The 26,930-nt window shown below is 47.0% G+C and overlaps 1 protein-coding gene across 1 annotated transcript; it reads left to right on the top strand.

Moving 5' to 3' along the window:
* The first annotated feature begins 7,076 nt into the window (after nucleotides 1-7,076).
* Naaa (N-acylethanolamine acid amidase) lies at nucleotides 7,077-26,520 on the top strand. The gene is made up of 11 exons (XM_051170176.1): nucleotides 7,077-7,318; nucleotides 8,464-8,628; nucleotides 11,452-11,578; nucleotides 15,971-16,061; nucleotides 18,942-19,018; nucleotides 20,555-20,727; nucleotides 20,852-20,914; nucleotides 21,718-21,784; nucleotides 23,422-23,450; nucleotides 25,340-25,417; nucleotides 26,382-26,520. Exons 1-10 carry the CDS (start codon nucleotides 7,077-7,079, stop codon nucleotides 25,413-25,415), a joined length of 1,110 nt encoding a protein of 369 aa, XP_051026133.1. The 3' UTR covers nucleotides 25,416-25,417; nucleotides 26,382-26,520.
* The last annotated feature ends 410 nt before the right edge of the window (nucleotides 26,521-26,930 follow it).

Genomic DNA, 26,930 nt, shown 5'->3' with positions numbered 1-26,930 from the left:
AGTCAGCAGGGTGCTTACGTAGCATATGCAAACCTCGGTTTCAGTTCCCAGTACCGCAACAGGCCAGGCGTGGTTGTGCACACCTGTGATCCCAGTGCCTCACAGCAAGCCAGGGGGTACACAAAACTCCGTCTCAAAAAGTGTCGCAGCTAAGGACACTTAGGCTTAGCGAACCTCGCAAACCGCATCTCACCGTTCACATAAGCAGGAAACATACAAAAGCTTAGAGCCCATAGTTAGTGAACTCTCATGCTATAGGCTGCTGGGCACAGCCAAGTACACATGTGGCAACTTGCAATCCCAGTGATGGAAGGCAAAGGCTTTTTGCAGCATACTGCTGAAAATGCAAAGCCTGCTTACTCTAGGAAGCAAGCTCCAAGTAACCTGGCTCTGTCTAAAAGCAGGATCACCAAGGTCCTGTGTCTCTGTGCACTAGTGCACACCTGCAGTCTTTGAGAAAGTCTCTCCCTGAACTTGGAGCTCACTGGTTGGCGAGGCTACCCAGCTAGTGGACCCCTGGAATCCACCTGTCTCTCCCACACTGGCCACCCCAGCTTTGGGAAGACAGGCATAAGCCACCTGTGTAGGGCAGAGGAAACTGCTAGAAATTTAGAGTCATGTTGTCATGTTTAAACAGCAAGTGCTTTGCCCACTGAGCCAGCCCACCCCCAGCCCATCCCCCAGGTGCTTAACACAGAGGGTGGTGTGGAGGGGAAAACATTGGCCACTACATCAAATCAGATGGCAGTTTGGGAAAATTAACCCCAAGTGCAAAGAGGCATAAGCAGTATCTTAATTTCATTGTTGTTTTGTTTTCGAGACAGGATTTCTCTGCATAGTCCTGGCTGTCCTTGACTCACTTTGTAGACCAGGCTAGTCTTGAACTCACAGAAATCCACCTGCCTCTTCTTTTTTTTTTTTTTTTTTTTTTTTTTTTTTCTTTTTCTTTCTTTTTTCTTTTTTTGGTTTTTCGAGACAGGGTTTCTCTGTGTTAACAGCTCTGGCTATCCTGGACTTGCCGTCTAGATCAGGCTGGCCTTGAACTCACAGAGATCCATCTGCCTCTGCCTCTGCCTCCCAAGTGCTGGGATTAAAGGGGTGTGCCACCACCGCCCGACTCTCATTGATTTTTTAATGTACAAGAGTAAGTATGTGTTTTGTTTGTTTGTTTTTTAATACTACAGAGACTTAAGAGAGTTCTTGAATGCAAACTGTCCTGGTAAGAAAGCATGTCATACTTTAAACGACAGTTTCCCCTTGAGGCACAAACAGTAACAGTGTTTCTTTTATAAATAAAACGGCCTTGTGAAAATAGCTGCTGGATCTGACTCTTCTGTTTTAAACACTTTGGTAATTTTGGCAAAATGTAAACATTTATACAAAGCATCCTTTGCAAAACCAGGACCAGCACTAGTTCCATCTCAGCAAGAGGCAGTTGGAGTGGCCCTGCTGTTCCTGAATCAGCGTTGAACAGGGGGGACCTTAAAAGGAAATGTTGTGGACAAAGAGCAAAACTAAAGGGCAGAATGGGAACTAACTGCCATTCTGGGAAAGGTCGCAAAAGGGGAAGTTTAAAGGAATCACTTGGGAAGGAAATTAAGGGTAAAGCTACTCATTACAACTTCCTGTTTCAAGGATACTTGGTATTTGACACAAATATAGAGCATGAGGAAACATTTACCAATTCAGTATTAATATCTTGATTTTATTTATTTATTGATTGATTTTTAAAGAATGAAGACTTGGCTGGGCAGTGGTGGTGTGCACCTTTAATCCCAGCCCTTGGGAGCCAGAGGCTGGTGGATGGCTGTGAGTTCAAGGCCAGCCTTTGTCTACAAAGCAAGTCCAGGACAGCCAAGGCTACACAGAGAAACCCCATCTCGGGGGCGGGGGGGGGGGGGGACAAAAAAGAATGAAGACTTGAAAGGCTGGCATCATGGTGCACACCTGTAATCCCCATACACAAGGCTCAGGCAGGAGAAAAGCAGGAGATCGGGGCCAGCCTGGGCTATGCCCTACCTAGTGAGAGCCTGTCTTACAGAGAAGAAATTAACTATAAGGAAGAGAGCGTTGGAGTGCAGCTGAGTCGCTCCCACTGCTCCTCCCCCGAGAGCCGCTAATCTCAGGGCCCAGGCCTTTCACTCCTGCAGCTGTTGCCTTCTTTGCTGTGTGTGCACATGTGGGCACTCAGCACGCCATTATTTAGTGTCTTTAAAAATCTGCATAAAGAGTATCGGTTGATACTTTTACTGACTGTAACTCAGCATTAGCCATATGTGTGGGGGTGGTACACATGTGGGTGTGCGCATGGAGGGCAGAGGCTGACATAGGGTGTCTGGTACTTTTCCACTGTCTTTTTCTGAGACGGGGTTTCTCTCTCACTGCACCTTATGCTCACTGGGTTGGATAAACGGGGTGTGCAGTTTAGGTCCATCTCAGCAGGAAGCAATTGGGGTGCTGCACTGGCCTGGGATCCTTCGCTCTCTGCCTCCCTGGCGCTGGGATCCCAGGCCTGGCATCTCACGTGGGTGCTGGGATCTGAACACAGGTCCTCATGGTTGTGCAGGGAGGTGCTTTTCCAAGGCCATCCTAGCCCCAGCATTAGAATCTTCATAGATGAACTTTTCATTTTGCTAAATGTTGCATTCTTTATTCAACCATTCATACTTTACTCTTTTCCTGCTAAAAAACTGTTTAGAGACTTGGGGGGTGGGGTGGGGGGAGGGGGTCCCTGCAGGTGGTAGAGAAATGATCCGCATAAGGCAAGAAGGAATCTGGTTCAGTTTCACGCAGTAGCCAGTTGTCTTAACATCATGACCAAAAAGCTAAGTGGGGAGGAGAGGGTTTATTCGGCTTACACTTCCAGATCACAGTCCATCATTGGGGGAAGTCAGGACAGGAACTCAAGCAGGGCTGGGACCTGGAGGCAGGAGCTGATGGAGAGGCCGTGGAGGGGGCTGCTTACTGGCTTGTTCCTTATGCCTTGCTAGGTTACCTATAGAACCCGGGACTGCCAGCCCAGGGGTGGTACCACCTACATTGGGCCTCACTAATTGAGAAAATGCCTCACAGCTGGATCTCATGGAGGCATTTCCTCAACTGAGGCTCCTTCCTCTCTGATGATTCCAGCTTGTGTCAAGTTGACACACAAAACCAGCCAGTACACTGGTGCTGGTTCAAACTTCTAGACCCTGACACTGGGCGGTGTTTTCTTTTGTTGGGTTTGTTGGTTGGTTGGTTTTTTGATTTTTCGAGACCGAGTTTCTCTGTGTAGCCTTGGCTGTACTGTACTCGCTTTGTAGATGCGGCTGGCCTAGAACTCACAGAGATCCTCCTGCTCTGCCTCCCCTAGTGCTGGGATTAAAGGTGTGCGCCACCACCCAGCTGCAGGAGCCAGATCTGTTTTGAGGAGAACCTAGGCCTGAAGCACCTGGTAACCTTTGGCCCTTGTGCTTACAGAACACCAGCGATCAGAGCCCTAAAGGTGACCTGGCAAGCTCATATCAGCCTGGAGGCCCTTTTCCCTCTAACTCTCTGTGTTTACCTTGCCTGGGGTGTAAAACTTCTCTAAAAAATCAGAGGAAACATTGCAGTAAAAGTAAAGCACACAGGAAGACAAGTGAAGGAATGGTTTCAGGTCTGGTATATACAGCTTTACACTAGACAGTTCCTACACAGCTGTGCTAGGATACAGCTGATGGGCAAGCCCCTAACAGTGACCTGGGCACCATGGGGGAAAGTGACAAGATAAAGAAAAACAAAGCTGAACTCTGAAACTGAACAGAGCCACGAAAAAGGGAAAGCAGCGGGCATGGTGGCACACGTCTGTAATCCACAGTGCCCTCCACAGAGCCCTTAGTAATGAAACATGTTTAAATGTGTCTAGAGTGCATGTTCTTAGAGTTGAGGGGGGTTGTTTGGTGTTTTTGTTTTGTTTTGTTTTGCTTTGCTTTTTTGTTGTTGTTTGAGTTTTTTGGTATTTTTTGTTGTTGTTGTTGTTGTTTGTTTTTTTCGGGGGGGGGGGTTGTTGTTGTTGGTGGTGGTGGTGGTCTTTATCCAAACCTAGAGAATGGACAACAGGTGTCTTTGCTAGACTTGGAATGGCCGGTCTGGAAGGTCTATGATTCCTTGAATTGCGTAAAGCTAAATTACATTGTAGCCCCACCTGCAAGCCTGAGTTCTTATTTTACTACAGCCAAATCAACACAATGTTACTAGACTTCAAAACCGTAGACAGTCTTTTATTTGCAAAATGTTACTCTTCTAATATGCAGTTCAGGGGCTGGAACAAAGGCTTAGTAGTTAAGAGCACTGACTACTGCTCTGACTGCTCTCCTAGAAGACCTGGGTTCAATTCCCAGTACGACATGGCAGCTCACAATGGCAACTCCAAGATCTGACACCCACAGACATACGTGCAGGCAATGCACATAAAAATAAAAAGAAATAAATGGGGGCTGGAGAAATGGCTCAGAGGTTAAAAGCACTGTCTGTTTTTCCTTAGTTCAAGTCCCAGTAACCACGTGGTGCCTCACAGGCATCTATAATGAGATCATGTGCCCTCTTCTGGCATGCAGGTAGAATACTAAATAAATAAATCGATCTCTAAAAAATAAAATAAAATAAATGACTTAAAAGTATGCAGTTCGGTGGTTATTACTTCTTGCTATTCAGTTTGCTTTTCTTTTCAGAGCTTGTAATGTTTTCCCTTTATTTCTGATTGCTTTATACACTCTTGTTAGAAGGTGTGTGTGCGTGTATGTGTGTGTGTGTGTGTGTTCATGAATACAGATGTGCCCAGAGAGTCCAGAAGAAGGTGTCAGAGCTTGGGGGGGGGGGGGGTGGGAGGAGCTGCAGATACAGCAGCAAACACCCTAAGCCCCTGGATACTACTTTTTGTCTGTTACTTACGGTGTAAATATCTCCACATTGTATATCTGTAATAAATCAAGTTCCTATATAATGTTTGGACCTGGGGCTTTTCAAAACCATCTCCAAATACACTCTTGCTGGAGTTTCTCTCTCCTCTTACATTTTACTGTGAGCAAGAAGAAACCAACTTCAGCCAGAGTCCCTAGTTCCTTGGTGTGCTAACGAGTTCCATGTCAACTTGACATAAATTAGTGTCACTGGAGAGGAGGGCACCTCAGCTGAGAAAATGCCTCCATAAGACTGGGCTGGAGTGAAGCCTGCAGGGCATTTTCTTAGTGAGTGATTGATGGGGGAGGGCCCAGCTGTTTGTGGGTGGTACCACTCCTGGGCTGGCAGTCCTTGGTTCTGTAAGAAAGCAGACTGAGTAAATCATGAGGAGCAAGCCAGTAAGCAGCCCCCCGACCCCCACCCCGACCCCTGACCCCATGGCTTCTGCATCAGCTCCTGCCTCCAGGTTCCTGCCCTGACTTCCTTCAGTGATGGACTGTGATGTGGAAGTGTGAGCCAAATAAACCCTTTCCGCCCCAAGTTGCTTTTGGTCCTGGTGTCCCATAGCAGCAATCGTAGTCCTAGCTAAGCCACTTGGGTACAGTATTCTCCGCAGTACAACAGAGAACAGTGCGGTTCGGCAGCCTGGCCCTGCATGACATGACAGTACTTGAGGATCCTTCACCTCTGGTTTCTAATAACATCCTCACTTCTCTTGGAAGTTGCTGCTCAGTCTCTCCTTCACGAACATGCTTCTGTTTCGTTGAGTGAGGTGTTTGACCCCCACAAAGTGATTACTGAGGAGGGGTCCTGACATGGTTATGACGTGAGCCAGGCAGCTTCCTTCCAGAAACCGAAATTCCAGGTGCTTACCAGACCTGAGCTGCGCTTTGCTTACGTAAAGCAGAAGAAGCAGAGCTTTCGTGTATAGCTGAGAAGTGGCTCCTGGTGTGTGACTGCTTGCTGTTACGCTCTAGGCGGAGGTACCTCAGCCCTGTGGCATACAGGCCATAAAAGTACACAAGTCAGAGGCAGTGATGTTGTGTCCTACTGGAGGGGAGGGTAAGACAGGATGGTGACTGGAGAGCCTGCTGGCGTCTCTTCCAAAGGACCGGGGTTTGATTCCCCAGCACCCACATGGCAGATCACAACCATCTACACCAGCAGTTCCAGGGGATCTGAAGCCGCCTTCTGGCCTCAGACACTAGGCACACATGAAGTGCACGGAAATACATGCAAGCAAAACACAAACATAAAACAAAAGTAAAGACTGCATTTTTTTTTTTTCTTTTTCTTTTTTGTTTAAGAATAGGAGAATGGGAACACCTGGGTGGGAGGGGGGCGGGGGAGAGAGAGATTGATATTGATTGATTCCCAAGTATTTTTTGCACATTAAGTCATTTGATTATTGGCAGCTTTGGTATCTAATAAGAATGTTGGGGTCTTACCAAGGTGACTTACAAATTCAGTCTCCCAGATACTGGCATGTGGCTTTGGATTCAGACAGCCTGACAGAGCAAAGCAGAGAGGCTCCTCAGCCTATGGCTTCGGGCTGGTGACTTCTCTCCAAGGTCCGCCATCAGAAAAATGAGGGTCAGGCTGGGCGTGGTGGCGCATGCCTTTAATCCCAGCACTTGGGAGGCAGAGGCAGGCGGATCTCTGTGAGTTCGAGGCCAGCTTAGTCTACAAAGTGAGTCCAGGATAGCCAAGGCTTACACAGAGACCCTGTCTCGAAAACCAAAAAGAAAGAAAAGAAAGACAAATGACGGTCAGTTAGTAGGAGTTACTACTTGCCTTGTATTGAGAGTCAGGCACACAAATGTTAGTTAATCTTTAGCTTTTTCTTGGGAGCTTTAAACAGAAGTTCTGCCCTTAAAGGACTTTTAAAATGAGCAAATGCAGGACAAGAAGACAAGGTGACTTTCTATTACCGTGGACCTGGACCACCACAGCTCCAAGCATCCTTGATATTGGACTCTAATTTTGAGTAAGAAGCAGGCTGGAGCCCGCTAGGGCCGGCCGGAGGCGGTGTCACTGCTAGGATTCCTGACACACAGGGGTGGGGCGACCTAGCGCAGACCCCGCCTCCAGTGCTAGCACCGCCCCGTTGCCTCCCCCTCTGCGTCCCTAGGAGGCACAGGCTCACTGGTGAGATGATGGCCTCAGAAGCCCTAGCCATAGGTACCGGAGCCGCCCGGGCCACAGGCCATGGGGCACAGCCGGCGCTGGCTCTGCTGCTGCTGCTGCTGCTGCTGGGGCCATGGCTGCCAGCAGTGGTCCCCAGGGCTCCGCCGCTCTTCAACATCAGTCTAGACGCGGCCCCGGAGCAGCGCTGGGTACCGATGCTGCAGCACTACGACCCGGACTTCTTGCGCGCCACAGTGGCGCAGGTCATCGGGTGAGCCTCAGACAGGTCCGGTGAACTCGCAGCCGGCCTCTGCTTCTCCCCTGGGTACCACACCCTTGCTCTCTCACCCTTGCCCTCCATTCCTCTCCACTGTAGTGCGGGTGGCTGTAACAGCGCGGCCCGCCCTGCGCTCAAGTTCGGAGGTCTCCGGTGGGTGGCACGTGCGTCTTCCGGACGTTTTCCGGGTCAGGGTGACGCGCAAGGTGTCACCCAGTAGGCTAAACTGCGGAGTAGGGCATACAGTCCACGAACTATCCCACTCTGGCTCAGCCTGGTTGGCCTTCCTCACCAGGGTGCTTGGCTCTGGAAGTAATAGGAGAGTGCTCTACCATTGGGTTTATCTCAGCCCTTATAATTTTCATTTTGAAAGTCTCACAGAGTGTTTGACCATGCTTCAGTGAGTATATGGACAACACAAGTTGGACTTGGTGGTTTGTTGTTTGTTTGGGGGTGGGGGAAGGGTAGGGGCATAGACCCGGGAGGAATGGAAGGGTGGAGCCCGAGAGGAATGGGAAGCCAATGTGATCTGGGTACACATTGTATGAAACAACCAAATAATTAATAAAAAAGATTGTGTTGGAGGCTGGAGAGATAGCTCAGCCGTTAAAGGCCAGGCTCACAACCAAACATATCATATCATGTTGCGAAAAAGAAAAAACAAAACAAAACAAAAAAACGAGCCAGGTGGTGGTGGTGCATGCCTTTAATGCCAGCACTCAGGAGGCAGAGGCAGGCTGATCTCTGTGGGTTCGAGGCCAGCCTGATCTACAAAAGAGAGTCCAGGACAGCCAAGGCTACACAGAGAAACCCTGTCTCGAAAAACAAAACAACAGGGAAAAAAAAAAAAAAAAAAAAAAGAATCTCACTACTTAGCATCAGCTGGCCTTACTTAAAACTCTCCTGCCTTAGTCTCCTGAGTAGCTGGGAGTTTTGGGCCCTGCACTACGGGACCCAGGACCCGGGACCTGGTTTAGTCTCTTGAGTTTGGACACTGGGAACAGAGCAGAACAGGTGTTTCCATTCTGGAAAAATCTAGACTCTTAACGTTCCTTTCCCCTAGTCTACGTGCAATTGTATCCTCCGTGCTCTGAGTAAAAGGAACAAGAGGAACAAGCTTCATGCTTTGTCGTTTGTAGCGACAGGGTTCCCCAGTGGGTATTCAAGATGATCGAAGAGGTGGTGTCGAAGGTGGAGAGCTTCCTGCCCCAGCCCTTCACTGACGAGATCCACGGCATGTGCAACTTCCTCAACGTCAGCCTGGCCGAGGGTATCTTGGTCAACCTGGCCTATGAGGCCTCCGCGTAAGTGCCCCATGCTGGCCAGGGTAGATTAAAATCAATGAACTGTTGGAGACTCCTGTGACCCACAGTGACTGGCAGGAGGTATGTTTGTTGTGAGATAAAACAAGATAATGACTGCAGTTCGGAAACTCCCTGGAGGAATCAAAGCATCATGCATCTGGTGGTCTTCCAGAAGGAAGCAGCCGCTCTACTCGAAGCTTGCTTTTATCTTGTCACCAATCTAGGAGGCACCCCACTTTCCAAACTGCTCAAGAGCTGGGGAGGTGACATGTGGGTAAGAGTGTCTGCTGCTAAGAGTGGACCTGAGTTTAGATCCCTGCCTGGGTATGGCTCAGAGTGCCTTAAACCAATCACTGGGGTGGGAGGAGAGAGGAGGATCATGGGAACTTGCTGTTTCAAGTTCAGTGGGAGAGCCTCTCCAAAAAGTAAAGAGGAAGGCCCCCAAATAGCTTGGTGGGTAAAAGTGCTTATCGGGTGAGCACCTGAGCTCAGTACCTGAGACACGTGGTAGAAGGAGAGACTGGACTCCTTCTGTTTGTCCCCAGACCTGCAGAAGCACCCTGTGGCACATGCTCACTCCTGTGGTTTTAAATGAAAATCCCAAATGATTCTATTTTACCAATAAAGACTTAGGGGCCAGGTGCTCGGGTGAAACCCTGCTAGCTCAGAGAAGCAGAGAAAGCACCCAGCTGACCTTCCTACTTAGCTCATGTCCCAGAAGGGAAAAGGCCCAAAAGGCACACTAGCTCAGCTGACAGCCCAGGAGGAAAAGGCCAAAAAGCCCAAGGCCAAAGGCTTGCTAGCTCAAAGTTCAAAAAGGCCAAGGAGCTAAAGAGCTAAAAGTTCCTTCTACTTCTATGTGCTGTCTTTTTTTTTTTTTTTAAAGATTTATTTGTTTATTATGTATGCAGTGTTTTTAACCTGCCTGTCCCCCTGTACACCAGCAGAAGGCACCAGATTTCATTCTATATGGTTGTGAGCCATCATGTGGTTGCTGGGAATTGAACTCTGGACTTCTGGAGGAACAGACAGTGCTCTTAACCTCTGAGCCATCTCCCCACACCCTATGTGTTGTCTTAAATACCCTTCAACTCAAAGTCCCTCCTATTCTTTAACTTGTTTTTTGTTTTGTTTTGTGGTTTTTAAAATTATTTATTTATTTATTTATTTATTTATTTATTTATTATTATTTGGTTTTTTGAGACAGGGTTTCTCTGTATAGCCTTTGCTGTCCTGGACTTGCTTTGTAGACCAGGCTGGCCTTGAACTCACAGTGATCCGCTTGCCTGTGCCTCCCGAGTGCTGGGATTAAAGGCATGCGCCACCACCGCCCAGCTAACTTGTTTAACTAACACACACCTTTAATCCAAGATCTTTCTGTACACAGGATTTAATAAAGCTTAACCCTAGGCCAAGAGGTGGAGCAAGAAACCAGTTGACAGAGATTAAAGCCCTGTAGGGAAAATGGTATTTTCAGTTTTGTGATGTGAAAGCCAAGCCTTAGAGGGGACACTTGCTGGCTGTCCTGTAACTAATGGGTTCCAAAGCCACTCCTGAAGCCCAAAGTACCTCTCCCAAAGCAGAGGGCATGTCCTTGTCCCCTGTGCTCCTGCAGGAGACATCACATTGAAAGATGGAAATAGTGGTGCTTGCCTTTGGCCCTGGCACTTGGGATGAAGAGGCAGGAGGCTCTCTGAGTTTAAGGCAAGTCTGGTCTGTGTGGTGAGTCCTAGGACATGCCCAAAACAGATCTGGCAACTGTGGTCACCTTGCCACAATTTAGAAAATATCAACTCTGACAGTGGTTCTGCAAAACTTTACCTGGGTCTCCAAACCTATGTGACCCTTTGAGGCCACAAAAACCTTAAGAGTTGAAACCTCACCAAACTTCTTTAAACAAACCAGTGAGGTAAAATTTGTTTTTTCATTTTTTTTCCCTAATTATAAAGGTAATATTTGAAGCATTACAGAAAATCAGTAGTATAGAAAGTTTGTTTAAAAGATTTATTTATTCATTTATTTACTTAGTTTGTGACAGAGTTGCCTTGTCTGATCTAGAACGGTCTATGCACACCAGGCTGGCCTCAGCCTCACAAAGATCTACCTGCCTCTGCGGAGCTGAATTCTGAGTTTAAAGACTTCTGTCACTATGCCCAGTCTGGAGTCCCTTTTAATTTTAATTAGTAGTGTGTGTGTGCGTGCGTGCACGTGCGTGCGTGCGTGCGTGCGTGTTTGCCCTAACAGTGCATAATGGGGAGAGGGCAGCTTGGACTAGCTCATTGGGTTATCTAATGCCATGTTAATAGGTAACGTACCAACAGGCAGCGTTATGAGCAGAATTCCAGAAATCTAGCTGTGCCTTGCGTACACGCAGGTCGTGGGGGAAGACGAAACTTTCTTTGGAACATCAGTAGCAGCATCGGGTGGGCCGACGGCAGGGTCTAGATGCAATGTGTCCTGTTGTTATTTCCAGCTGGGATTGTAGTTCCGTATTGTACGAGAGCATATTGGCAGCATTTATGTCAGCGATGAGCAAGAAAACCAGAGGCAGCCGAGCGTGGTGGCACACGCCTTTAATCCCAGCACTCGGGAGGCAGAGGCAGGTGGATCACTGTGAGTTCGAGGTCAGCCTGGTCTACAAAGTGAGTCCAGGACAGCCAAGGCTACACAGAGAAACTCTGTCTCGAAAAACCAAAAAAAAAAAAAAAAAAAAAATCACAAGAAAAGAAAACCAAAGGCTTTGAGGGTTTGCTTTAGACACAGAAACTTCGCTGTCTTTGTTTCTGCTGCCTTCATTCACGTTGGGCTTTTCCCTTTGCTCAGATTCTGCACGAGTATTGTGGCCCAAGACTCCCAAGGCCACATTTACCACGGCCGGAACCTAGACTACCCTTTTGGAAATGCCTTACGAAAGGTGACGGTGGACGTGCAGTTCATAAAGAATGGACAGGTACAGCCATGCGCGTAAGATGCAGACATCCGGGGGCAGGTATAGCCATGCGCGCAAGATGTAGAGATCAGGGGGGCAGGTACAACCATGCGCACAAGATGCAAACATCAGGGGGCAGGTACAGCCATGCGCACAAGATGCAAACATCAGGGGGCAGGTACAGCCATGCGCACAAGATGCAGGGACCAGGAGGGCTTCTCATCTGGGATAGGAGCCATTTGCATGGCCTGCTAACTTAGGCGCTTCTCCCTGTAAGAACCAAACACCGGGTTTGGCTCCGTGGAGAAAGCCCTTGCTCTGCAAGCGGAAGGACCAGCATTTGGATCCTCAAAAGGATGCAAAGCTGGACTCAGTAGCAGATGTCTGTGATGCCGGTGCTCCTGTGACTAAATGGGAAACCGAGAGAAGCCAGCTAGCCTGGCACGGACCGTGATGAATAAGAGACCCTACCTTCAGGAAGGTGGAAGGCGAGGATTGACACCTGAAATCAAAGTGTCTTCTGACAGCCATGCATGCACCACAGCGCATGCAAGCCCCTCCTCCCCACTGAAAACAATCCCCAAACCACGCCCTTCCTGGGAAAAACAAAACCAAGAGAGGTTTATATCAATTATGGCCAAGGAAAAGAGTCAGTTGTTGTTGGGGGGCGGGGCACGTGGACTTAAAGAGGACAGTTCCTTTAGGCACATGGCGGGGAGGTGCTTCTGAAGCCAAGGCTGCACAGTGGCGAGGGACACCCAGCTTTGAGGGTGGGGTAGTCCTGGGGTCACACTGTACCTCTCTCATTTGCACGGAGAATTACTCAGTCCTATCCTTCAGGCCGTAGCATGAAGACATTTCACGCTTGCTTCCCTGAAATGGCTGTCGTGATTAAATGAAGTCCTCTGCGTAAAGCACGCCGTAGGTCTGGATAAACCGTGGCAAAACCCCAGAGCTGCTGTGATTTGGAACACAGGACCTGGGTTCAGTTCCCAACACCTACATGGCACCTGGAAGCCATCCATAATTCCAGTGTCAGGGGATCTGTTGCCCTCTTTTGACCTCCACAGCATCAGGAAATCATGTGGTGCATATAAGCTAGTATTCCTATTGTCTCATGACTAGAAACGTCTAGAGAATAGCAGTAACCAGTGCTGGTGTGGGGGCTGGAGAGATGGCTCAGAGGTTAAGAGCACTGGATGTTCTTCCAAAGGTTCTGAGCTCAATTCCCACATGGTGGCTCACAACTATCTATAATGAGATCTGGTGTCCTCTTCTGGCATGCAGGCACACATGCAGGCAGAATACTGTATAAACAATAAATAAACAAAATCTTAAAATATATATATATGTACACACACATATATGTATATATACATACCGTGTGCTGTTGCCATGCAACAGAAAAAAGCATGGGAAATCAGGTTTTGACTTTAAGGACAAGGATTATACTCTCTTTGATCTTTGCATTTTTGTGGTTGATTCAGAAATAATAGAAACATGTTTACTGAGTATCAGATGTTGGCCATCTGATAGAGAAAACCTTTCTCTCATAAAAGATTCAAACAATGCAGGAATATTTAATGACAGCTTCTCCTTTCTCAATTTTGTTCACTTACTTTGATATCAACAGCTTTTTTGTTTACCTCAAAAGCACAATTTTAGGTGGCCGCACCGATAATATGAATACACAATCAATGGTTTTGGGGGGTTTTGTTTTGTTTTATTTCTCATTCGTTTTGTCTGGCTTGCTTTGGTTTTTTTGGGATAAGGTTTTACTCACAGGGAGGTACCTGCTTCTGCCTCCCAAGTGCTAGGAGTATGGGTGAGTGCCACTGCTGCCAGGCTTCCTAATCAATTCATAGAGGAAATCTGCTAAACTACATTACCAAGTGATGGTGGGGGGAGCAGTATTTTAATTCTTTTAATTACTTTTTACTTTTAATTCTTTACTTGGTGCTTCCCTATGGCCTATAACCTTCTCAGCATCCAGGAACTAAGTGCCCTGTATGTGAGGTGTGTGGTGGCTTGGCTTCACTGGCTCCGGCTTCTGCTGGGGCTCCCACAGGAATAGTCTGTGTGGTGGCAGTCCCCAAAGCAGCCAGCTCTCACCTGCCTGTTGTTTTTCTACACCCGGATAAGGAAGTGCTTTTGCTAAGTTCAGAGCAGGCTCTACAGGGCTAGGGAGAAAGCTTGGCAGTTACATGCCAGGCCTAAGAGAGGCCTGTGTGCCCCAAATCACATAGGCGGTAGAGATAGTACAGCTTCCGTGTACTCAGATGTGGCTTTGCATTCCTAACTTTGTTTCTGTCTCCTTGGGAATGAGGCTGTGTCCCCTCAGGACTGAAGGTGTACCATGTGAGTCGGGTGACAGGAGAATTGCAGGCTTTTTGTTTTTGTTTTATTATTTTGTTTTTCCTCCCATATGATTGTATTTTAAAGAAGCTTTATTTATTTATTTATATTTATTTCTTTGGGGTTGGTTTTTTTTTTTTTTTTCCTTTTTCAGTTGTTTCCTTGTAACTCCATTGTGAGGTTTTTGTTGTTGTTGTTGTTGTTTTTATTGTGTATGCCTGTGTGTCTGAGTGCAATGCTCAAGGGACTTGGTCCTTTGCAAAGGTGGTATATGTTTTAACCACAGAGGCGGCTCTCCAGTTGAACTGCATGGCTAATGCTCCCCGCTGCAGTGCTGTGAGTGGAGACAGGGAGCCATGGCAGAGGCCCCAGGAAATCTAGGGGAAAGATCATTTAGAAAACTAAAGCCTGCTCCCTCCCTCACCCTAAGTTATTTTCACAGCTAGTGAAGTAGATTTGAATAACTCAGGGAGCAAGGTTATTAGTTCAATATTAAATTTGTTTTTGTTTTGTTATTTTGAGACAAAGTTTCTTTGTGTAGCCCTGGCTGTCCTGAAAATCACTATGTAGACCAGACTGTCCTGGATCTCACAGAGATCGATCTGCCTCTGCCTCCTGTGTGTTGGGATTAAAGGCGTGTGCCACCACACCTAACTTTAATATTGTTTTAAAAATAAAAATACTAATCTAGGTTTATTTAACTTCTAGAATATAAAAATATTAGTTAGCCTTTATGAACAGTACAAACTGTGTACTCTTTTAAATACTTCCTTGAATAAACAGAGCCTGGTACTGAAGGTCATTACCTGGTACTGAAGGTCATTGTTGGTACTGAAGGTCATTGTCAATGTTGAAGGTCATTGTCAGTACGGGAGGTCGTTGCCAGTGGTACCTTCCAACCACTGTTGCTTGTGACTTGGTTTACAGAGATGAGTGTAGGGTTACATGGAAGCTGGATGTAAGATGAGTTTTAAAGCATTTAAACTTTAAAATGCCATTTTACCTGTTGCCCTTAATTCCACAGAGCTTATTTGTAGAGAATTCGTCTCTTGTCATGAGTGGGAAACAAGTTTCCAATCAGACTACCTTTGCTACCCTCAGGATAGAAGTCTTTTGGAGGAATAGCATTCCATAGACACATAGGACGCAAAGGGTTAGAAATAAGCAGTTAGGCTGAAATACAACCTATTCACAGTTAAATATCACACCTTTAAATTTTTTTAGTAGTCGGACTTAGCAGCAAGTTTGGTAACCCCCATGACTCCTCCTGCAGAGTGACACCATGGGTGGTGTTGTAAGCCATCTGTAACCACCGGCACTCGTGTGCAAGGACCAGCATGTCCTCTGATAAAGTCACAGGCACTGCCATTACTTCTTGTCTTACCAAGCACCTTTACTAAAAAGCAGTTTGGAGAGCTGGGTGTGGTGGCGCTTGCCTTTAATCCCTGCACTCCGAAGGCAGAGGCAGGTGGAGCTCTGAGTTTGAAGCCAGCCTGGTCTACAGAATGAGTTCCAGCCAGGTCTACACAGGGGTACAGAGAAACCCTGTCTCAAAGCAGCAGCAGCAGCACCACCACCACCACACACACACACACACACACACACACACACACACACACACACCAAAAACAAACCAACCAAAAAGCAGTTTGGTTCTAGTTAGAGGTTAAGGAGAGGAAGGCTGTATACCACCCTCCACCCCCACCCCCACTCCCCACCCATCCATTTTCTTTGCTAAATTCTATTCATAGACCACTCCCTCAGCAAAGGTAAGAGCTCTTGTTCTAGAATATTGTTCCAGGGTTTTATTCTCTTATGTTGAAACCTCTAAGGAAAAAAAAAAAATTCAGGAAGCTGGGTATGGATGTTGGCACTATTAATCGCAGGCAGAGGCAAGCAGATCTCTGTGAGTTCAAGGCCAGCCAGGTCTACACATGGAGGCCCTGTCTGAACAAACAAACTAACAAAAAATGCAGGAAATGTGTAGGGAAATTAAGTAATTTCAGTGTGTATTCTGTTGGATGGTAAAATAATAATTTTTCTTTTTTTCAATTTCAGATCGCATTCACAGGCACTACTTTTGTTGGCTATGTAGGACTGTGGACAGGTCAGAGTCCTCACAAGTTTACAATTTCTGGTGATGAACGAGGTAATTCAAACTCCTGAGCATTTTAAAATGCAGTCCTTGTTGGGGTCTTCTATGTGTTTCCTTCACTCACTCAACCAGTATGTAGAAGGAACCTTCCAGCACCAGGGACTCCAGTCATCCTGGGGAGGCAGAGAGTAGCCCTGTGAGGGGGGGGCGCACATTGTCTTCCTGACCCTTGTGACCCCAGTCTGGGTCTGCATAGACAAGGGAAGATCATCTCGGGGCGGTCTGACAGCACAGGCAAAGACTGTGGCTATCCCTATTGGGACCTCTCAGAAATGAGACAAAGTCTGTGTAGTTATGGCAGGGAGGAAGGACAAGGGGGATGTGGATGAGGCTGTGGCCGTGCACAGAGCCAAGTGCAGGCTCATATTGAACGGCTGGATTTTCAAAAAAAAAAAATATTTGTTTAACATATATGAGTGATGTATCTACATGTGTGCCTGAATGCCAGAAGAGGACATCAGATCGTCTCTCTGTCTCTGTCTCTCTCTGTCTCTGTCTCTGTCTCTCTGTCTCTGTCTCTCTCTGTCTCTCTGTCTCTCTGTCTCTGTCTCTCTGTCTCTCTGTCTCTCTGTCTCTGTCTCTCTCTGTCTCTGTCTCTCTCTGTCTCTGTCTCTCTCTGTCTCTGTCTCTTTCTCTCTCTCTGTCTCTCTCTCTCTCTCTGTCTCTGTCTCTCTCTATATATATGTGTGTGTGCGTGCGTGTGTGTGCATGTGTGTGTGTGTGTGTGTGTATCTGTGTGTGTATGTCTGTGTCTCTCCCTCCCCCTCCTCCCTCCCTTCCTCTCCCTCTTCTTTCTCCCTTCTCTCTCTCTTTCATGCACGCACATATTTGAAACAGTAGACTCCTCCCGTGTCAGCTTCCTACAAGCTGGGATTGCAGAAGCACCACCATGCCTAGCCTGATTTGTGGTTTTGGCCACTCCTTTGAGTGCTCAGTAGAGACTGGACTATGTTGGGTGAGCCTCTCGGCTTTAACACTCACGCATTCAAAACATTTTCTCACCGGAACTGCAGGCCCTGATCCTAGGGACCATACATTGATTCAGGCTTGGAAACTGGGGCTACAAGATGAAGTGATAGCTCGTGGGTGGAAGGGGCAGTTCTCAGGCTGAACCCCTGGACCTGAGCCACTTGTTCTGTTTGCTGACAACTCCTCCATGTCACTGCCCAAACCTCAGGGGGACATTGTCCAGTTCTATCATATGTGGGAATCCCAGAGCGAGAGAGAGATGACATTTCTCATCTGATGAGCCTGACTGCAGTATGCTGTTAGCGCTTCATTTAGATAGGTTTATTCATTCATATATGTATTTCGCATTTTCTCAAACATCAGTCACGAATGAATCTCCATCTCAGCTGGTCTTAGCTAGCATACCCAGCTACCTGAGGTGTTTTTGTTTTTTTTTGTTTTGGGGTGTGTGTGTGAGAGAAAGCGGGGGATGTGGGAGAGAGAGGGGTCTGCAAATGTATAAAACAGGTTTTGATTCCATCATCTTGTGAATTAAGATGTTTGCTAAAGTGATTATGGGAACATGGACTTAAAGGAACATGACTTAAAGGAACTGAGTTAGTATGTAACATACACATTTGATGAAATGCTGCCATATTTAAACTTGCTAAAGATAGGCCTGAAAGGGCTGGAGAAATGGCTCAGCTGATAAAGGCTAGGCTCACAACCAAACCCGTAAGATACGTCACAAAGAGTTCACTGTGTTCTTTCTAATCTTTGCTGTGCTGCTTCCCTTGAAAGGAGCAGGATTTAATCTTGCCTGAGAAAACTATCAGTAGGATAATTATATCCAATATAATCACTATTGCATCAGGTATAAGAGATTCTGTTTTCAAAACCTGAGGGAAGCTAGGCACGGTGGCACACATCTGTACCTGACACCCTGCAGGCTGAGGCAGGAGAGTATCCAGTTGGAAGTCCATCTTGGACCACATAGGAAGATCCTGCCTCAAAAAATAAAAAATAAAAAGAAGCCGGGCATGGTGGTGCACGCCTTTAATCCCAGCATTTGGGAGGCAGAGGCAAGCAGATTGCTGTGAGTTCGAGGCCAGCCTGGTCTACAAAGTGAGTCCAGGACAGCCAAGGCTACACAGAGAAACCTTGTCTTGAAAAACCAAAAAATAATAATATTAATAGTAATAATAATAAAATAAAATAAAAAGAAATAAAGAGGAAAAAAAGAAAAATCAGTGAATATCCGCATGATTTTATTTATTAGGCCGTCTGTAGTCATTGTATGTAAATACATTCACTTGTGTATCTGCTGTTTTTATGATTGGTTCACTCTCAGGCTTAGGGCCAGCAAGATGGCACAGCCAGCAAAGGCACTTCTTGTCAAGCCAAATGACCTGGCTGGAGCTTTAGGACCCAGACAGTGGAAGGAGAGAGAACAACCTCCCTCAAGTTGTGATTTCACCTCTATACCACCACGCCACCCCGCCGCCCACATTAAATACATATATATATCCATTTTAAAGAAATCCAGGCCTTTGAAAGCTGGATATTAGTAAAATTATCATTAGTTAACTAAAATTTCTCCTGCATTAGCTTATAATATGGGAAAGAAAACAAATTTTTATGTGAACGGGGGCCAGAGAGATGACTCAGCAGGTGAAGTAGCCAAGTCTTGAGGATCTGAGTTCGATCCCGGGGGCCCATAGAGTGGAAGAAGAGAACTGAGTCCTGTAGGTTGTTCTCTGACTCCCATGTGCATGCTGTGACATGGAGTGCCGCCACTTCTAAACACACACAACAAAAATAAGTATGCAAGTAAATGTAAATTTAAAAACTGTACTAATTAAAATTGTTATTTAGTGTGAATGGTGTTTGGACCATGAGCTGACTGATGCCTCTTTGTGCATGCAGATAAAGGCTCGTGGTGGGAGAATATGATCGCCGCGCTCTCTCTGGGACACTCTCCGATCAGCTGGCTTATCCGCAGAGTGAGTAGACTAACGCTGAGCCCGCGTCTCCCAAGCTCATCTGAACAGAGTAACCATGATGCAGGCCTACGTGCCCTTTAACAAGACTGATTTTTTCCCCCTAAGAAGAACAAGCATTTTTAGTGTTTTCAAATGCATCTGTCTTTCCACAGTAAACGTTAATAATAAGGCTGGACGCTGGTAAACATTAATTAGAAGATTTTAATCAGTACTGTGCTATCGGGATAGGGACAAGAGTCCCGTGTAAACTGGACTCGGTTTTGATCCGTACAGAAGGGGCTGACTGCTTTAAAGGGAGAGGAAGAGTATTAAGAAGGGCGTGAATGGAGACTTAGAGAAGACACATGAAATAAATGTAAATAAAACAATAAAAATATCTCCCTTTCCAGCAATATGTACAAGGCTGGGGAAGTCACAATGCCTCGTGGCTTCTGTGCCATTGATAGTTCCTTTAGTGACACGAGCTTTTGAATTGTCCTTTCATTTCACCCACTTCCTATGCCCATACTTCTGTGTGTCTTAATAGGATGGTGACTGTAGATGTCTTTTCTCTCAGAAAGTGGCGGAGAGTGATGGTGCTTGTGGAAGGGACAGGAGGTTCATGCTGCAGGGTGTTCTTGGCAGGTCAGTTTAGCGAAGGAACACAAACAGAAGTGGGGAGTTGGAAACACCCCCTACATCGCGTGCCTCAGGCCTTCGAGTGTCTTCATAGACTTAGTGTGGCTCTTTGTTCCAATGTTACCATGCCATGGTCCTAAGCCATTGCCAGTCTGTTAACCTGGAACTCAGCTCCACCATCACAGTGTGGCTCTTTTTGTCTCTTGGTCCTTGAGCTCTTGTATTCTTTTTTTTTTTTTTAGAGATTTATTTATTACATATACAATGTTCTGCTCGCATGTACACCTGCAGGCCAGAAGAGGGCATCAGACCTCATTATAGATGGTTGTGAGCCACCATGTGGGTTGCTGGGAATTGAACTCAGGACCTCTGGAAGAGCAGACAGTGCTCTTAACCACTGAGCCATCTATCTCTCCAGCCCGAGCTCTTGTACTCTTAAGAAGATGGATTCCTTGTTGGTGGCTTTCGTCATTATTTCACTGTGTCGCCATCACCTGGTGATGTCCTCGTGGGTTTTGGGAAGTTTATTGAGAGCAAAAATGAGGTCCTGACTCCCCTCCAGCATGTTGCTTAGCACAGAGCAGTGTTCCAGAAGTGGCTTTAGGGAGAACAAGTGATTGGGCAGATGCAGTCTGTCAGATACCAAGTCTAAGTGAGCCAAGTGTAGGACCAGCTGACACTTCTGTCCCAGAGAAATCCCTGCTGCTGTCCGCTCTTCTGCTAAAGCCGAGGAGTCTGTCATCATCATTGTTGTGTTTTCCTCTCAGGAGTCCCCATGACAACAGGACAGAATCAGAAGGATTATAGGTTACAGCCATGGTTTGCTTAGCATAAAGAGACCATGCTTTGGAAAGCTGCGATATGAGCCTCCTTTCCTCCTGGATGCTGTGGCCAATACTGGTTTGTCTTTTTGTTCAGACCCTGAGCGAGTCAGAGTCCTTTGAAGCAGCTGTTTATGCTCTGGCCAAGACGCCCCTCATCGCCGATGTTTATTACATCGTTGGGGGCACATCGCCCCGGGAGGGAGTAGTCATCACCAGGGACCGAGGTGGCCCAGCAGACATTTGGCCTCTTGACCCTTTGAATGGAGCGTGAGTAGAATTGCATTCTAGTCATCAAATCATTTTTATTTGCTGAGACAGGAGTCGTTTTTTTACATTTTAATATTTCGTCTAAACATCGCTGGATAAGGCAAGTTAATGTGCTCTGCTGCAGGTGGTTCCGAGTTGAGACAAATTACGACCATTGGAAGCCTGTACCCAAGAGGGATGACCGAAGGTAGACTCTTTTCGTTCTTGCCTTGTTTTCACTGTGCTAGCATGGGACTCACTTTAAAGCCTAGGCTAGCCTCAAATTCAGAGTAATCCTCTTGCCTCAGCCTCCTCATGCTAGCATTAGAGGCATGAGCCACCACACCAAGCCCTGAAGGTCAACTCGCAATGTTCTTTCACGGTCAAGAGACTGTCCTCTTCCTATACAGGAAAAGGAGACACCTACAGGTGCCATCTCCTTCCTCCCCTCTTACCAGGGCCTGGACAAAGTAGAGAGTACAGTGTGTGGAGGAGCGCAGTGGGGAGGACGTCATGGTTGTTGGTGAGAGCTGGATGGATCAGGGTAGCCCTGGCCTCAGGGCCAAGGAGCACTGGATTCTATTATAAGCCCCATCAATGACTCTAAGGGTCCACTGGGGCCTTTGCTCACCTACCCGTCAGGGAAAGGGCTAGTGGGCTACTGTTGTAAATCAATTAATCTGCTGATACAAGGGCTTGCATCTAATGTGGAACTGCAATGAGTCATTTGGTTACAGGAAAAAGGTGCAGCTCACCAACCCCTATTGTCCCACACGTTTGGCAATAGTTGATTTCTATAGCAATTGCCCCAGTTCCCTTTAGCACACAGGATGAGAGGGTCCAGCTGAAAGAACCCCACTGCAGTGGGACCAAACTGACACAGGAAGCAAGCTTGGGAGCCGGATCTGTTTTGAGGAGAACCTGGGCCTTGCGCTGGGCCTCTCAAAATGGCACCTGAGGAGATAGAGTTTCCTGAAAGCATGTGGTAACCTTTGACCCTTGTCCTTACAGAACACCAGCCATCAAAGCCCTAAATGAGACCGGGCAAGCTCATATCAGCCTGGAGGCCCTTTTCCAGGTAACTCTCTGTGTTTTCCTTGCCTGGGGTGTAAAACTTCTTTAAAGATTAAGGAAAATGTAGCAGTAGAAGTTTCATAAAAGTTCTATACTGTTGGAAACGTTTTTTAAAGCCACATGATGTTTTCCAAATTTGGTTCTATGTAGAGGCTAGAGTATCTGTCTTCACCTAAGCTTCTCTCTCTTCATTTTAAAAGAAAAAAAGCATAGCTATAATCTGTGTTCATTATTTTAAAAGAGACAGTACAAGGACGAAAATAGTCTATAACAATTATCCTGAGAGCCAGGCATGGTGGCGCACACCGTTAATCCCAGCACTCGGGAGGCAGAGGCAGGGGGATGGCAGTGAATTTGAGGTCAGCCTGGTCTACAAAGTGAGTCTAGTACAGCCAAGGCTACACAGAGAAACCTTGTCTTGAAAAACCACAAACCAACCAACCAAACAAACAATTATCGTGAGATAAACTGAAGTGTTAAGTGGCTATATTCTTTATACATATTTTATATAAGTGCCGCATACCACACACCATACACGAGGAGGTCAGAAGACAATTTGTGGGAGTTGGTTTTCTCCTTCTGCCATGAGGGTTCAGGGACTGAACTCAGGTCATCAGACCTGTCAGACTTGGCGGCAAGTTCCTTTACCTGCTGAGCCATCTTGCAGGGTCAATGGTTATATATATATATATATATTTTTTTTTCTTATGTTTTTGGAGGCAGAGTTTCTCTGTAGGCTTAGATTTTTTTAAAACCTATTTTATTTGGGGCTCCTTAATGCCTCCACCTCCCTTCCAACCTACCGGCCCTGGATGGGCAAGAAAGAAGGGGATGTAGACCCTTTTAGACTCAGTTCCTTGGGATGATTCTACTTTTCGTCATCAGGATTCCCCAAATCCAGTTAGACAGCAAACAGCAGCAGCAGCCGAATGTATCAACAGCAGCTTCATCAAAGCGTTCTCCAGAGTGTTTCTCTCTAGGAGCATCTTAGAGCGATCTCCCTCCCTCCCTCCCTCCCTCTCCCCTCTCTCTCTTCCCTTCTCTCCCTCTCTCTCTCTCTCTCTCTCTCTCTCTCTCTCTCTCTCTCTCTCTCCCTCCCTCTCTCTCTCTCCTTCTCCCTCCCTCCCTCCTTCCCTCCTCCCCCCTCTCTCTCTTCCCCTCTCTCTCTCCTTCTCCCTCCCTCCCTCCTTCCCTCCTCCCCCCCCCCACCCCGCCTCTCTCTCAGCATCTATTTCTATCTTCTCACAGTCCATGCATGGATGTTTTCCAGCTGGTAAAGACCACACCCCCACCACACGAGGCAGTTCCCAGCTGACAAAGATCACAGGCCCTCTCACAAGGCTGTTATCAGCTGTGGATAAACTAAAGGCAGTTTCACGTCCCACATCTGGGATCAAAATAAAAACATGTTTACATAAAAGAACCAAAACTTCCACTACATTTCTCTGTGTAGCCCTGGCTGTCCTGGACTCACTTTGTAGACCAGGCTGGCCTCGAACTCATTGAGATCCACCTGCCTCTGCCTCCCACATGCTGGGATTACAGGCGTGCGCCACTGCACCCAGCTCAGCGGTTATATTCTTGTATGTACTCTACATGTATTTCTTATATTTTCAGAATATGATTTTTTTTCCTTTGCAGGTTTTATCCGTGTTTCCTGTTTATAACAAGTAAGTCACATGCTCAGCAAATCACTTCATTTTTCCCTAGAGAAAAATGTTACCCTAGCTAGGTAACCTGAATTTCTGAGCAAAAGCCCTGACACTAGCAGCCTCCAAAAGCTATCCCAGCTCCCCTTCGCCCATTCTATATGCCAATTAAAGAGATGCATGCTGGGTGAGGTAAGTAGGGTTGGGGCATGGGTGGTGCGGGGGTTGCCCGAGGAGCAGTCAGGAGGGTTTCAACCAGCATGCTGAGAAGAGAAACAAATAAAGGGTTCAGTGAGTCTGAGCTGGTCTTCGGGGTGCTGAAGGGTGGTTAGGTTTAAGTGGAGGAAGAATTGTTAGGTCCTCCTGGTGAGGGCATGGTCTAGATGCTCACTATGCCTAGTCTGGTTCTGCAGGAGGCTCTAAAGATGTCCTTACCTCTTGAGGGGATAGGCAGGTCCTTGGGAGATGATCCCCTGCCAGGTATAGCCCAGCTATGTCAGACTTTGACTTGGGGGTGGGTATGGTCTATCCTGCCATGCCACCTTGTTCCTGGAACCTAAGTTGACCGGAGGTTTATGATGATGACTGGGCAGGTTTAGGCGCGTTTGTGGGGGAACTGGAACAGGGCAGTGTGAAAACTAAACTAATCTGAGCTCCAACCGCTCATATCTTAAGCCTTGCAGCAGGTTGGTGTAGTTTTGGTAAGCACCAGTCTCTAGTAGGCACTCCCTGTCAGGTTAACATGCCTGTGTGCAGAGGGGAGCAGGGCTCCAAAGCAAGGGTGACCAATGCAAAAGGAAGGCTGGCTGGGTGCCAGGCTCTAGCCTGTTTCTGGTTGCCTTGCTACAACCTCACATATACACCCTGGCTTGCCCGGAATCCTTGCTGGAGGCAGCAGTGAGCAAAGCAAAAAACCCAGGGGACAGATAGTCTAGTTTGAGGGGAGGGGCTGATAAACATATCATAACCGGGTGAGAAATTCAAGAAAATCAAGAGGATGGGGTGACCTGGCCAGTGGGAGGAGGAGGGTGATGACATGTGTGCCCCTCAGTCTGCACCAGGACAGTCTTCAAGCGTTCATGAGCTCCCTGTTAGAACTAAGCGCTTGCTACCCACTCCCATGGTCCTCCTCTTCCTCCTGACAACTCAATGCTGGTCTTTCGCCTTTTGTGTATTTTTTAAAATATTATTTTTGTTTTTAAAAATATTGTTAGTGAGCCGGGTGGTGGCGGCGCATGCCTTTAATCCCAGCACTTGGGAGGCAGAGGCAGGCGGATCACTGTGAGTTCAAGGCCAGGCTGGTCTATCCTGGACAGTCCAGGACAGTCAAGGATACACAGGGAAACCCTGTCTCAGAAAAAAAAAAATATTGTTAGTGGGGAGGTGGTGGCACAGGCCTTGGGAGGCATAGGTAGGTGGGTCTCTGTGAATTCAAGGCCAGCCTGGTCTTGAGAGCGAGTTCCAAGACAGCCAGAACTATGTATAGAAACCCTGTCTCAAAGCAATACAAAAAATTAAAATATTACTTTTATATTGTTATTGATATTATTATTGATCCCTCTTTTAGCCTGTGGTCTTGGTTGTGGCAGTCGGTGAGCTTGGGTTTCTCTAGCCTATAGTCCCTTTCACCATGACAGCAAATAATAGGCAGTGGTCCTGCTAGAGGCAGCCCCACAGATGGGCTGACTGCCGCTCACTACCACGGCACGAAACTGTGAGAAATCAGAATTTCAAAGTCCGTCGTGGCTTTCAGTGATGTTTCGAAGGAGGAGGAAAGCCCACGTGGATCTCTTGCTTTCTGTTTTAAGCACCCTTCCTCTTTGCATACTTATCCTGCATCCTAAGAGATGTGGAAGGGGAGCCTATTAGGGGAGCTGACGCACATGTAAGAATCTGTCTTGTTATTTCAGCTACACAATTTACACGACTGTGATGAGTGCTGCCGAGCCTGACAGGTACATGACTAGGATCAGAAACCCAAGCTGAAGGTAAGCAGAAGAGTGAGGCCGCCCAAGCTGTGAAGAGCTTGACAGTTGATTGCTGCTTGGGTGGGGCAGCAAGTGCTTCTCACAGACAATGGTGTCCTCCCTAAAACGTAAAAAGTATATTGTGCTTTCTGACAAGCATTTAGCATATGATGATCTATCTTTGGGCATCTTGTTTCTTTTGTTTGTTTGTTTGTTTTTTGAGTCAAGGGTTTCTCTTTGTAGCCTTGGCTGTCCTGGAACTCACTTCGTAGACCAGGCTGGCCTCAAACTCATAGAGATCTGCCTGCCTCTGCCTTCCAGAGTACTGAGATTACAGGTGTGCGCCACCATACCCGGCTTCAGCATCTTATTTTATGTATTCATTTACTTATTTATTTATTTATTTTTGGTTTGAGACAGGGTTTCTCTGTGTAGCCTTGGCTGTCCTGGACTCACTTTGTAGACCAGGCTGGCCTCGAACTCACAGCGATCGACCTGCCTCTGCCTCCCGAGTGCTGGGATTAAAAGCATGCGGTCACTACCGCCCAGCAATATCTCCTTTTAAAGAGTTTATATGACACTGAAGTCTCTCAGCATCTCTGCCCATCGCCCCTTAACAAGCCCTGCTCTCAAGGCCGAGTGTTACCTCCTCACGTAGGAAAGGCAGATTTAGGAAGACTGGTGTGTCTCCAGAGAAATAGTGAGACCCAGTGTCCTTGATCATCAGAAGGCAGACCCCAAAGGCAAAAGACCCCTACAGAATTTACCGGAAGGTGCCAGTGAGCCCACAGGGAAGGGGAAAGACAACCCCTTCCTGCGGTCCCTGAACTCCGCCTTTAGGGCCAGCACCTGCTACCAGGTCCTAGGTTATGGCTCAGGTCTCTGAATTGTTAAGCCTGGTCTGAAAGTTTGGCCAATCTTTTATCATGGGAATGTAAAAAAATAAATAAATAAATAAAATGCATGTACTTTTTCTCCCTACCAGGTGGCCTATTATCAAGGCGCTGCGTTGAAAAGACTAAGACAGAGTATTGTACTGTTTTGTGAGCATTGTGGGCACTTGCCTCACTCAGCTCTTCTGCCCTGCGGATGTGGGGGGATCTCTTGGCGTGTGTCTGGAGGAAGCGGAGGGTAGTCTTGCATCTTCCCCACTTCCTGGTCTTCCTGGATCTTCATTAACAACCCACCCTGGCTTGAACATCCCAGACAACTGGTTTCAGGCTGCATCTGACTAGTCACAAGGTTCCCCCGATTCTGTGTTTATCTTTCCACTTTTCCACTGAAGACTTGTCTGGGCCCGATAGCTGTCATGTGGACGGCTGTGGACAAGCCCAATAGGAAAGTTTCTCTAAGGCTGGGTGCAGCTCCGTGGCAGTCTGCCTAACAAGTGTGAAGCTCTGGATTCCGTCTGTAGCACCACTAACTAACTAACCAACTAACAATCTCAGTTTTCTCTGAAGAGTGGACATCTCTAGCTTGGCTAGAATTCGCTCACAGGTATGTATGTGTGTCTCACCTTTGATTTTGTGTTTCC

This window comes from Acomys russatus, chromosome 28 (assembly GCF_903995435.1).
Source record: "Acomys russatus chromosome 28, mAcoRus1.1, whole genome shotgun sequence".
Taxonomy (NCBI): domain Eukaryota; kingdom Metazoa; phylum Chordata; class Mammalia; order Rodentia; family Muridae; genus Acomys; species Acomys russatus.
The sequence above is the reverse complement of the archived record's forward strand: the minus strand, read 5'-3'. Positions and strand labels throughout refer to the sequence as shown.

Coding starts and splice junctions, on each gene's coding strand:
- Naaa (XM_051170176.1), top strand. CDS start 7,077: ATGGCCTCAGAAGCCCTAGCCATAGGTACCGGAGCCGCCCGGGCCACA. Junction 8,629..11,451: donor CTGGCCTATGAGGCCTCCGC/GTAAGTGCCCCA, acceptor CCCTTTGCTCAG/ATTCTGCACGAGTATTGTGG. Junction 23,451..25,339: donor GTGTTTCCTGTTTATAACAA/GTAAGTCACATG, acceptor TTGTTATTTCAG/CTACACAATTTACACGACTG.